The following is a 13,327-nucleotide window of genomic DNA, read 5'->3' as shown; positions in this document are numbered from 1 at the left end:
AATGGTTCTAAAGTTTGATGATGTTCGAGAATTAGTTTTCAATGTTGAGAAATATTTTAGCCACCAAGGGATTTTACAAAAATAAACTTATAAATTGATGTGATATGTCAGATTGTAAAATTATTTTTATAGTAAAGCAAATCTAATATATCACATGAAATTGCTTCAGATTGTGAGTTTACAGCATTAGTAATGAGCTAGGCATAGTCAAAATTTAGCTAAAATTTAACTAACTTGCTTAAAATGCATCCACATCAAACTTGACATATCTACAGTAATTTTAATTTTCATGTTTTTGACTGGCTAAATCTAGCTAGCTCAAATTGCTAACCAAATCATTTTTTTACCATAAAATATTCTTCCCGCCTGAGAGACTCGCACACTACCGAAAGGATATTGACTACCTCATACTTTCTATCCAGTCTCTAAAAATGATTCTTTTAGAGTGATCATGGAATTAGTAGCTCACTTTGATTTAAAGTTACATCAAATGGATGTGAAAACAACGTTTTTAAATGAGACTCTTGAAGAAGAGATATACATGAAGCAGCCTGAAGGGTTTTATTCTGATAAAGATGATCATTTAGTTTGCAAGCTAAAGAAATCAATTTATAGACTAAAACAAGCATCCCATCAATGGTATCTGAAATTTCATGATGTTATTACTTCATTTGGTTTTATAAAGAACATCGTAGATAACTGCATATACCATAAATTTAATGGGGTAAGTTTATTTTCTTAGTCCTATATGTTGATGACATTTTGCTTGCAATTAATGATTTGGGTCTATTACATGACACAAAAGAATTTCTATTCCAAAGCTTTGAAATGAAGGATTTAGGTGAATCCTCTTATGTTTTAGGCATAGAGATTCACTGAGACAGATCTAAGAGAATTTTAGGACTTTCACATAAAGCTTACATTAAAAAAATGTTGGAAAAATTCAGAATAAATGAATGTATACCAATGTAGCATCCATATTAAAGGGCGATAAATCCAGTTTAAGTTAATGTCTGAAAAATGCTTTGGAAAAGAAAGAAGTAGAAAACATTTCATATGCATCTACTGTTGGTAGTTTAATGCATGCACATATTTGTATAAGACCTGATATTATATATGTTATGGGAATGTTGAGAAGATACCAAAGCAATCTTGTAATAGAACATTGGAAGGCTGCTAAAAATATTATGAGATATTTACAAGGAATCAAGAATCATATGCTTACTTATAAGCATGTTGATTGTCTAGAAGTGATTGAATATTCAGACTCAGATTTTGCAGGTTGCCAAGACTTTAGAAAGTCCACTTCAGGATATGTCTTCATGTTAGTAGGAGGTGTCATATCATGCAAGAGCACCAAACAGACAATCATTGTATCATTTACTATGGCGGCAGAGTTTATAGCATGCTTTGAAGCAACTTCACATGCGAAATGGTTGATAAGTTTTATTACAAGGCTTCAAGTTGTAGATTCAATATCTAAGCTTTTAAGAATTTACTATGATAATTTGGCAACAATTTTCCTTTCTAAGAATAATAAGAGTGGGAGCAAAGGTAAACATATTAACGTAAAATATCTTGCTGTCAGGAGAGAGAGAGTCAAGGAACAATCAATATAGTATACAAGTACAACCTTTATGATTGCAGATCTCATGACAAAAAAGCTCTCAATAAAAATGTTTCTAAAACATGTAGAGAGCATGGGGTTAATGAGCTCATTTTATGTTTGATTTGTCTACTGTATACAATACTTGTTGTTGTCAAGAATAATATTTTTATTTGTGCACATTAAGTATTTGCTCATAATCTATAACGTATAGACCCAGAATGACTTATAGGAAGTCATTCATAAAGAGATATATCACATATAAAAATTTATTTAGAGAGACTAATACAGCGTAACACATGGAGGGAAATGTTAATATAATAACATAACCATCATGATTCATATATTATATATTTCTTCTAAAAGTTATGGTTTGAGTAGTTTTATTTGTGGCCAAATTCGGTTTTGGTTATCCAGATGATTTTAAATGACTGTCACATAATCCAAGTGGGAGAATGAAAAAACACGTCTCTTTGTGGGAGACTTAAAGGTGGCTTACGTGGCACACTCTTTAATATATTATATATATTTATTTTAATAGTTTTTTATATGTATTAAAACTCTGGATAATTAAAATAAAGATAATTACTTGTTTAAAAAACCAACAGTTACATTCCTAGATGGAAGGAAGTAACACTTAGAAAATAGTGGATAAGGATCTTGGCCTATCTATATATAAAGGCATGTGATTCTCCATCAGTCACGTTCATTAATGTAAACAAAGATAGGCTGGAAACTCCAATCCAATACTCTTCTTATAAAAATCTGTGATGATTCACAATTCAAAAATAATCGGTTCTTGCGAATATTTGATCAATGATGATAGATGTTAGTATTTTAACAATTATTTATTACTAGTTTTTCTCCCAAATCTTAAACCTGAGCGCATGCAGTGGGTTTTTTTATGGAACACAACGAAGCCCAAAGGGATCGATCGAGGATAGATATCAAAATACAATTGAATACTGGTCGAGCTCTTTGTACAAAAGCTTCATCTGAATGCTTCGATCGTGATGGCACACAAAATATTATTTATAGAAGTATAATTTTCATCTCCATTGATTTAGGTGGAGACAGTTTAAATTAGAGAGTTCAATTCATGTCATGAGAGTGCATGCATGTCAGCTGTTAATTTGAACCACTGATCGAGATTTGACCTTTACATGCAATTATGCCACATTTTCTTTCTTTTATCGACCTTTAATTAACTGCCAATCTTGAAGTATCAAAATTTGGAATGAGGAGTAAATAGTAAAAAATAAAAATAAAAATCATGTGATGATAGTTTAGGGAAATTTAATTAGTTTCCCCGTGTCCATGTTTTTTTTTTTTAACAGATGGGTTTTACTGGTTACTAAGTATAGATGGACATGAATGAATCCTCCCCGGCCCTTAGTATAGCAATTTAATTGCCCGCGAGTATCTTTATGCCGAACCCTCAACACCCATGATCCCAGATCATGCAGTGCATGCATGAGAGAATTATCGTACGACATTAACGATGCATATAAACTTAAACAACCAATTTAATTATGATAGTTTAATTATCGTACGATTTGCAGTAGTAGGTTTACACTAGGCTAAACTCATAGAAAATAAAATATAATAGAAAAGAAGATCATGAGAATGAAGAATGAAAGAATGAAATAGAGATACTACTTTTTTGTTATTCTCTATTTTAATTGAATACAAAGCATTTATCTATATTTATAGAAAAATTATATAGGTATAAGATAAAATAAAAATCTTTAAAAATCAAATCTTGATTTGATAATTATGAAATTAAATCAAGAAATAATTCTTGATTTTACATTATCTATAATGTAAACTACTAAATAATTTTCAATAATGTAAACTAAATAATGTAAGCTAAAATCTCTGTCTCAAGCCCATTTTGCCATCAAAGACATGCCACCAGCACCCAAAAGAACCGCCATGTAAGATTTGATCTGGAGCTTGATGCTAGCTTGCATCCTTGGACCCATAAAATCCGCTGCAAGAAGATCAACTAAAGCCATGTAGATCAAAAGTCCAGCCGATGATGCATTAAGCAGTCCCACCGTTATCAAAGCGCTAGGGCTATTCTCTTTGTACGTTTTTGACAACGCGATCCCCAAGGCAATCCCAAATGGGGTTGTCACAGAGAAGAAGAACACCATGATAGCCTTCTTTAAGAACTTGTACTCTGCCTGTTTCAGAAATTCATATATATATATATATATAGAGAGAGAGAGAGAGAGAGAGAGAGAGAGAGAGAGAATTGTGTGAGTGGCCGTGGAAGTAAAATTCAAATACATATATGGATGCAAAAAACTTAAGTAGCGAGCGGAATTTCTTGGGATCACCTGAAGAATGGAACCCCCAAGACCCATCCCTTCAAACATTTGATGGAAGCAAAGGGCAGCCACGAGACCTTTTATTGAACAAGTGTTGTTTGAGGCACCTAGTGAAAGCCCTATCACGATTGAATGAACAATAATACCCAATTCTAGTACCTGCATGCAGCCAGCCATCATGAAAAACACAACATGAGTATTTCGTATAAATTTATAAAGGCTATTTTGGATGCTGAGATAATCTCAGATGATCTGTAAATAATAGTAAAAAAGTAATTAATAGTTTGTATATAGTAATAAATTAATATTTGTAAATAGTAGTGCCAAACACAAACCTAAAAGTTTTGATGTGTTAATTACACACCACTTAAAGAGGGACTCGTTATAATTTTAAAAAGATCAAAAGATTAATTATTTTTTTAACATTGTTCATGTGGAAAGCTTCCACATCAAGAGTGTATTGGGTGTTTTAAAAAGAGGGCTACTAATTAGATTTTCTCTAAATTTAATGCATCGAGGTGAGTATAACTTGAAGTGGTATATATGTGTGTGCGCGCGCGCGCGCTCAAGTAATTTGTAGATGTTCAAGAAATTGTCTTTTTTGTTTTGTTAAACTAGAAGTGCTGGTAGTATGATACACACACACGATACGTACCCTTCATGACCTAAAATGAAGCTCATGTAGGCCGAGTGAAGCAACAGATGAACACACACACGCGCGATATCCCTTGGCTTAATGAAGGTCATGTACGTAGGCCGTGTGAATTAGCAAAAGAATTACACTATCGATCATATATATATGCATGACTAATTATAAAGCTGCTTGCTTGTGCGAGTGATCTGATCCTTTTTTTGTCTTTTCAAAAAAATGAAATAAAGATCCGTATGACATGGCCTGATATTAATATGTGTGTGTGTGTATTGTAGGGGGTATATATATAAATATATATATATAATATCTTAATATATATCGAAGTTTAGATAAACCAACCGATATGAAGCCAAAAATTCTTACCATGGCGACAACACGATAACGTAAAAGTTGTGTCTCTCCACTTCCAGCCTTCGCCCCATGATGTTGGCCGTGAGCATGGACATGCCCGGCACTCACAACAGCCATCTCTTGATCTCCCCCGACAGCATTAATATTATGGTCTGGAGTAACTCCGGCGTTGCATTTCCGGCTATAAATACACGTGGCCATAGAATCCACCATTAGGGTCACTATTGCAGACAACATAGCCAGAAACCCTGAAAATGGGAACTTGTGCCAGGGGTTCTCTTTCAAGCAATCCGACCATAACATGTCAAAAGAGTCAGGCAAAACGTGCATGAACCCGGTTGCAAGTATAATGCCTGCAGCGAAGGATTTAATGATCAAAAACAGATTTCGATCGGGCTGTAAGGCCGGGATTGAGCGTGTAACAAGGGGCAAAGACACGCCAATCATGCTAGTAACTAGGATGGAGACTATAGCAATGATCTTGAGGGGCAACGCTCTAGACTTATTGTTGCAAGAGTTCGACTCTGTCTGGCATTCGCCGGAGTCCGAAAGAGCTTGCGGTGGGAAGGCAGAAATGAGGAGGAAGAAGATGGAGATGAGCTTGAGAAGGTAAGTCGTCATTGACTGATCTCTATGATCTGTGTCCTTGGTTATTGCAGCAAGATTAATGGGGCACGTTGGGCTTAGCATTTCATGACCAGAGCTACTTAATATATATAGAGATCATGTGATATCACATTGTCATGTGCTAATTAATGTTAAAAAAAGTATTAGTACTGATGTCAAGTAGTACACCTGTCTAAATTACCATTTCTCGATCGTAATAACTACAAATTTGGGTTTTCCTTTTCGTATTAAAAAATAAAAAATAAATAAATTGGAGGAGGAGGAGAAAAAGTAAACGATCGAGTGATGTGTGGTTGGGCCCCTCTTCCAAGTACGTTGAAATGCATATAAAGAATTATGGCATGTGCCCAATAGACTCCAAAAGGCATGAGCTTTGCCTTCTGATGATAGTGCGTGTGTTATTCTCATGCGTTCATGTGTTTTGAATGTGCTTAGATTGGGCTCCACACCCCAAAACAAAAATCAAAAGTTTGTTTGATAGTTTCAGAAAAAAAAAAGATTTTAAAAACTGTTTTCAAATAACATGAAAAATAATTAATATCCAATGTTATGTTTTTTTTTTTTTACATCATATTATAAAATTTATTTTACGAATCAAAATAAATTAGTAGGTTTTTTTTGTGCTTTATATGTCTAACCTGTCACGTCTACGACTGAAAAGTAAAAAAAATAATTAATAATCTCTCTGATTAAGAAAATAGCTAGCATTCCTCTAAAAAAAAAAATTAAAAAGCCCACTTTGATAAAAATTCCCCTGATCTCCATTTCGGGAAACATAAGGTATCAACCCAACAATGTAGATTCCATGATCTGTTGGGAAATCAGAAATTTAATGTGACTGCAGTGCCAGTACACTTGTTAAAGTAAGTTCCCTCTAATTGATTAGAGAACAAAAAAAAAAAAAAAAGGTTCCCTCTAATTGTCAACGTCAATGCAATAAAAGCCAAATTAATGTCATAATTCCCATTGCTTGTGTTAATTAATTTATTTATTTAGGTTACAGAATATGGAGTACTGTACTTAACTTGTTATTAGTACCACATTTTGGTACGAATGTTATTTAAAGCAGTACTGCTTATTACATATTCTAATTAACGTCAGTAATCTCTCTCTCTCAAGATAATGTTCTATATTGGTACTTAATTAAATAATGTTTCATTATTTTAATTGAGAAATAATATTTATAACTATATAATATATAAGTGCATCGTGTTCATTTTAAAAAAAATAAATAAACATAAGATCTACATAAGAAAAATTAAATTTTTAATAACCAATCCTACTCATTTTCAAAAATAATGTAGCGTTTGTACAACCATGAGGGTATATTACTCTTAAATTTATAGGTCCGTCCACATCACAAAACCTTAATAAAAAAAGAACAAAAAATCTACATGCTTAATTTTGGCAATATTAGATATTATATCTCATTGAGTCATTTTTTTTTATTTCAACTTGATATTTAAAGCAAACTTAATGATCGATGAAACATTAATGATCATAATGTCATTATAATGTACTTGCACATATACGAAAGGATATCCACAACAAACTGTCCAAGTCTCCTCTTTGTTTTCTCTCCCGTGAAAATTGAGGTGGTGAAAAAGTTAGTAATTATCATTAGGGATCTGTGAGGAGTGAGATCGAGAAATGGTAGAGTCGACTAATGTAGAGATGGACGGACTCGAATGGAAGTGGGGTAATCTTCGATTATCAGAGGAAGAGAAGGTAGGGATTGATTGGGATACGGTATCTGTGGATGTTGTTCGGGAGAAGGGGGAGAGAAGCTTGATTGGGAAGATATGTATGGAGAGGGCGATTAGTTGTGATGCGGTTGCTACGATTATGACTAGGATCTGGAGAGTGAGTTGTCCGGCAAAATTTCAGGGTTGTTGGAAGGAATCTGTTCGTGATAACCTTTGGGACTAAGGAAGATAAGATAAGGATTCTAGAGGGAAGACCATGGCTATTCGATAGCCACCTGTTTGTCTTAAAGGTGTTCGATGAATTCTCGCAACCATATCAGTGGGATTTCTCTACTGAAGTGTTCTGGATACAGCTTCATGAGCTTCCAATGGTCTGTATGACTCGGGAAGGAGGGGTCCATATAGGCAGTTCTCTGGGAAGGTTTTGGATGTGGAGGTTCCAAATGATGGTGTTGGTCGGGGACAATTCTTAAGAATCAGAGTGGAGATCCAACTGCACAAAACACTGGCACGAGGGAGATTGGTCAAGGTGAATGGGAGGCAAGTTTGGACAACACTGAGGTATGAAAAGTTACCTCGTATTTGTTTCAATTGTGGTTGGTTAGTACACGGGGAGGGAGGGTGTGGTTTGGGTTCTCGTTTGAGGGAGGAAATGGGGGAGGATTTTGCCCAGTTTGGTTCATGGTTAAGGGCAGAGGTGGCTCAAAAAGGGAGATATAATGGATATAGGGCTAGATCTGGGAGTGAGGGGAAGGAAAAAACATGGAGGAAGGATGTTGGCATGGAGACAGAAAAAAAGAATGAGGGGTTTAGGTGTGAGGAATTTGGGGTAGAAGATGAGAACATAACTAAGGAGGGAGAATGTGAGGAGCATGGGGCAAAAATGAAAATGAGGGAGAAGGGGGAAGGGGAGGTGGAATCGAGTGAGAGTGCTGGCCAGATGATTTTAAGTGAAAAAAAGGAGGTAGAGGAAGATGCTGAAAGTGACAGTACTAAAGTGAAGAACATAGAGTCTAGTATGAAGAAAAATGGCTGTTAGAAGAGAAGGGCCAGAGAGAAGGGGAAGGCTTACAACTTGTCGAATCTGGTGAGTAGTAAAAAAAGAGAAGGGAAGCAGGAGTAGACTGATGGTATTAGGAAGAAGCTAAAATTATGTGATGAGGAGCACTTTGAGTGTAGATTGGCGGAGGCTGTTGGGCAGCCCCGCCAAGAGCCATGAAAATCCTTAGTTGGAACTGCCTGGGGCTTGGGAACCCCCGGACAGTTCAGTGTCTTTGCTTAATAGCAAAGGAAAAGAGACCCGAGATTGTCTTTTTAATAGAGACAAGAATGCGTACTGAGAAAGCTGATGGGATTAAGAGGAAATGGGGAATGGAATGATGTATTGTTGTTGAATTGAGGGGAATGAGTGGAGGGCTGATGGTTTTATGGAAAAAGGAGGACCAGGTGGAATTACTTAATTACTCCCAATGGCACATCAACCTATGGGTTAAAGGAAGAAGGGGGGAGGATGATTGGCTGCTGACTGGTTTTTACGGAAATCCCGATGCTAGTAAAAGAGAAAAATCTTGGGAGCTTCTAAAAGAGTTAAAGCCTCAAGAGGGGATTGCGTGGTGTGTGGTGGGGGATTTCAACGAAATAATCTCTCAAGATGAAAAGGTGGGAGGGAGGGAAAGAAGTGAGGGGCAAATGACTCGGTTTAGGGAGGGGTTGGAGTGGGCAGGGCTTTATGATATGGGCTGGATAGGAAATAAATTCACTTGGTCAAATGGGCATGAGGACCATACTTTCATAAAAGAAAGACTAGATCGTGGGGTGGCTAACCAAAGGTGGATGTGCAGATTTATGGAGAGGATGGTAGAGATACTTGGAACACAGGTTTCTGACCACAAGGCCTTGGTTCTAACTGTGGGAGGGTTGGCTGAAGGTTTTTAGCAAAAAAGAAATTTTAAGTATGAGATGAGCTGGGGTATGGAGGATGAGTGCAGTAAAATTATAATGGAGGAATGGGAAAAAGATAAAAATGAGAGGAGGCCTTTGAAAAAGATGCAGAAATTGCTAACTGGATGTAGAAGGGCCTTAAGCAAATGGTGCAGGGGATCAATAAGGGCTAGAGAGGGGGCAATAAAGGTAAAAACTGAGAGGTTAAACATTCTGGAAGCTGATGAACAGCCAAAGAAGATGGGAGAAATAAAAAGATTGAGAGGAGAGCTGGGTTTCTTGCTGGAGCAGGAGGACTTGAGATGGAAGCAGAGAGCTAAAAAACAATGGCTAGCACAGGGTGATAAGAATACTCAATTCTTTCATGCTTGTGCAAGTCAAAGAAAAAAGAAAAATACTATTAAATCCATTATGAATGAAGAAGGAAGGATGGTGGAGGCTGATTATGAGGTGGAGCTTACTTTTTGGAATTATTTCAGGAAGATTTATACAACATCAAATCCTTCCACTACTGATATTATGAATTGTGTACATCACTCTAGTCTCAAAATTGATGATGATATGAGGAGGGGTTTAGAGAGAGAGTTTACTACGGGTGAAGTGGAATTGGCTTTAAAGCATATGTCTCCCATGAAGTCCCCGAGGCCCGATGGTTTTGGGGCAGGCTTTTACCAAAATCATTGGGAAACTGTCAAAGATGAGACCTGCAAAGCAGTTTTAGAGGTGCTGAATGGTGGTGAGATAAGCATGGAGTTAAATCATACCCTGATTGCTTTGATTCCAAAAGTAAAAAACCTTTGCTCAGTGAAGGAGTTCAGGCCAATTAGCCTGTGTAATGTGCTTTTGAAACTCATTGCAAAGGTCCTTGCAAATAGAATAAAGAAAGCCTTACCTGCTGTGATCTCCCAAAATCAAAGTGCTTTTATCCCGGGGAGATTAATAACTGATAACATAATGGTGGCTTATGAAATGCTACATTCAATGAAGTCGAAGCAGAGGGGGGGGGGGTGAAGGGAGTATGGCAGTCAAATTGGATATGTCAAAGGCTTATGATAGAGTTATATGGCCTTTCTTGAGGGCAATGCTATTAAAGCTGGGGTTTGGGTCCTTGATAACAGGCTTGCTCATGAAATGTGTGGAAACAGTCAATTTCTCTGTGTTGGTAAATGGAAAGGCTGGAAGAAATATAAGGCCAACTAGAGGAATAAGGCAAGGGGATCCCCTATCCCCTTACCTTTTCATCATCTGTGCTGAAGGCCTTAGCCAAATGCTTTATACAGCTGAAAGGCAGGGTGATATAAGGGGAAATGCAGTGTGTAAAGGTGGTTTGAGGGTGAACCATCTACTTTTTGCTGACGACTGTGTGCTTTTTTGTAGGGCAAAAGTAGAGGAGTGGAGGAGAATTTATGGTGTTTTACAACTCTATGAATCTGCTTCGGGCCAAGCATTAAACAAGGAAAAAACTTCTATAATGTTCAGCAATAATACGAGTTGTGATGATAGGAGGAGGGTTAACCAAGAGGCTAGTGCTGTGATGTGTGATAGCTATGAAAGATATCTAGGCTTACCTGCATTTGTGGGGAGGTCCAAGTATAATGCTTTTCGAAGCATAAAAGAGAGGATATGATTGAAGATTCAAAACTGGAAGACAAGTTTTCTCTCAAAAGCTGGGAAGGAAATAATGATCAAAGCCGTATTGCAAGCTGTACCAACATACACAATGGGGGTTTTCCTTTTGCCCAAAAGATTATGCACTGAAATTGAAGGTCTCTTCTCAAGATTCTGGTGGAGTCAAGGTCAGAATGGAAATGGTATTCATTGGAGAAAATGGAGTGAATTGGGAAGACCAAAAATGAGGGGAGGTTTGGGGTTTAGATCATTGACAAGCTTTAACTTGGCAATGCTTGCCAAACAAGGATGGAGGCTACTAAAAAAACCTCAATCCTTAGTTGCTAAAATTTATAAAGGAAAATACTATAAGCATTCGAGGGTGCTTGAAGCAACACTTGGCAGATCTCCTTCATTAATCTGGAAAAGTATATGGTCAGCAATGAAGGTGATTAGGGAAGGGGCAGTATGGAGGGTGGGAAATGGAAAGGATATAAAGATTTGGACACATAGATGGCTACCTACTAAATCTACTCATTGTGTGCAGTCCCCAATATCGATATTGCAAGCTGAGGCAAAAGTGTGTGATTTAATTGATGAGGTGAATAGATGCTGGAAGGTGGATTTAGTTAATGCAGTGTTTTCAAAGGAGGAAGCTGAGGTAGTAAGATCAATCCCCATCAGTCAAGGGGGTTTAACAGATAAACTCGTGTGGGGCCAAACTAAGGATGGGAAGTACTCGGTGAGAAGTGCTTACCACATGGTCCAGCAAAGGATGGTGCAAACAGGTGGGGAATCTTCCTCTCAAAAGAATAAAGATGAGGTGTGGACAAGGATTTGGGAACTAAATGTGCCCGCTGCTACAAAGCTTTTCATATGGAGAGCAGTTAGTGATTTATTGCCTACAAGAAAAAATTTATGGAAGAAAAAAATTGTAGAAGATCCACTTTGTCCAATATGCAAGTTGAATGAGGAAACTGTGACTCATGTGATGTGGTCCTGCTCTGCTGCTATTGATGTATGGGGGGATATACTGAGTCCTATCAGCAAGTGGCCTACTGGTGCCCATGATCTTGTGCAGGTGTGGTTAGACTTGTGCAGCTACTTTGACCAAAAAACAATAGAAAGGGTGGTTGTAATAATGAAGGGCTTATGGTACAGAATGAATAAATTTGTTTTTGAGAAGAAGTTTTGGGGGGCCAGTTAAGGTTGTACAAACAGCTGTCACGGTTCTTGAAGGTTTTTATTCTGCAAATGAAAAAAGAGCTAATATGAATAAGGGAGAGGGTGGGGAAAGAGGAAGATGCTACTGGAGGTGCCCTACTGATGTTGCGTTTAAAGTTAATTTTGATGGGACTGTGGATAAGGGTCTCTCGAAGGTGGGAATGGGTGTGGTGATTAGAGATAGACAGGGTGAGGTGGTGGCTGCAATGGGTATTTCAAGAAGGGATGTCCAAAATCCATTATTGGCAGAGGGTATGGCTCTTTGGAGAGCCATGGTTTTCTGTATAGAGACTGGCATAGTGGATGTGATCTTTGAAGGGGATGCAAAGGAGTTAATAGAGGCTGTGATGTCAGATGAGGAAGTGGATTCATGGGGTGGTAAGATTGTTGAAGATATTAAGCAGCTTAGATACAACACAGAAACTGGAAGGTGGTATTTAGGCATAGGGAAAGTAATGAAGTGGCTCACAATTTGGCAAAAATGGCTCTTGTGAATGATGAGGAGCAGATTTGGATGGAAGAAGTACCAATTTTTATACAAAAATATACTGTAAAGGACAAGCGTTGTAATAATTTACAGTAAATGAAAGTTCATGTTTGATTCAAAAAAAAAAAAAATGTACTTGCACATATATATATATATATAGTAAAGTCTGGTTTAATTTCCAATTAAGATATATTTATGCGTGCATCGCCCCACATAATTTTAGATGTGGGGGCCGCCCGTGGATCTCCCCACATCTACGAATGGTTCTTGATGAATGATTTTCCTTGAATTATGTAACTGTTCATTAAAAATTACTTGAATTTAGGAAATTGTTAAACAATAGTACTGCTACTGGATATCTAAAATTTATCGTTCTTGACGTTGCACCACTATGTAGTATCGTTTATTTAAAAAATAAGAAATTCAAACTGAAAGGGTGTTCGAAATATAAAGAGATAGTGTCTGAAATTCTAAATTCCTTTTACATTCTTTGTGTTCATATTTTTTATTTTTTTAATAAATCACGTGGCACCACTATGTGGTGCCACGTCAAGAGAGTTATTTGTTTATTTTCACAACATTTATTAATACATCTCATCTAATTATTAAAATTTTTACACAGAATAAAAAAAAAATCAACTTTTACAAATCTTAAAATAAAAATAATATTGAAAAAATATATTTTAATAATATTTTATTTAATTTTTAATTTTAATTTAAACTCATCTCATCTCATCTGCGAAAACAAACCATTCAATATAATTTCATCCAGAAAGAGGAAATTTGTAA

General features: G+C 36.6%; 2 protein-coding genes across 2 annotated transcripts; one reads left to right on the top strand and one right to left on the bottom strand.

Moving 5' to 3' along the window:
- Window positions 1–3,489: 3,489 nt before the first annotated feature.
- Window positions 3,490–5,566, bottom strand: LOC108984512 (probable zinc transporter 10). Its single transcript, XM_018956496.2, has 3 exons — window positions 4,958–5,566; window positions 3,952–4,101; window positions 3,490–3,795 (listed from the first exon to the last, which is right to left on the bottom strand). Exons 1-3 carry the CDS (start codon window positions 5,564–5,566, stop codon window positions 3,490–3,492), a joined length of 1,065 nt encoding a protein of 354 aa, XP_018812041.2.
- A 3,116-nt stretch (window positions 5,567–8,682) lies between these two features.
- Window positions 8,683–9,213, top strand: LOC118347963. The gene has a single exon (XM_035688659.1). It carries the CDS (start codon window positions 8,683–8,685, stop codon window positions 9,211–9,213), a length of 531 nt encoding a protein of 176 aa, XP_035544552.1.
- The last annotated feature ends 4,114 nt before the right edge of the window (window positions 9,214–13,327 follow it).

The sequence above is a fragment of the Juglans regia genome, chromosome 3 (assembly GCF_001411555.2).
Source record: "Juglans regia cultivar Chandler chromosome 3, Walnut 2.0, whole genome shotgun sequence".
In the NCBI taxonomy this organism is placed as follows: Eukaryota; Viridiplantae; Streptophyta; class Magnoliopsida; order Fagales; family Juglandaceae; genus Juglans; species Juglans regia.
The sequence above is the reverse complement of the archived record's forward strand: the minus strand, read 5'-3'. Positions and strand labels throughout refer to the sequence as shown.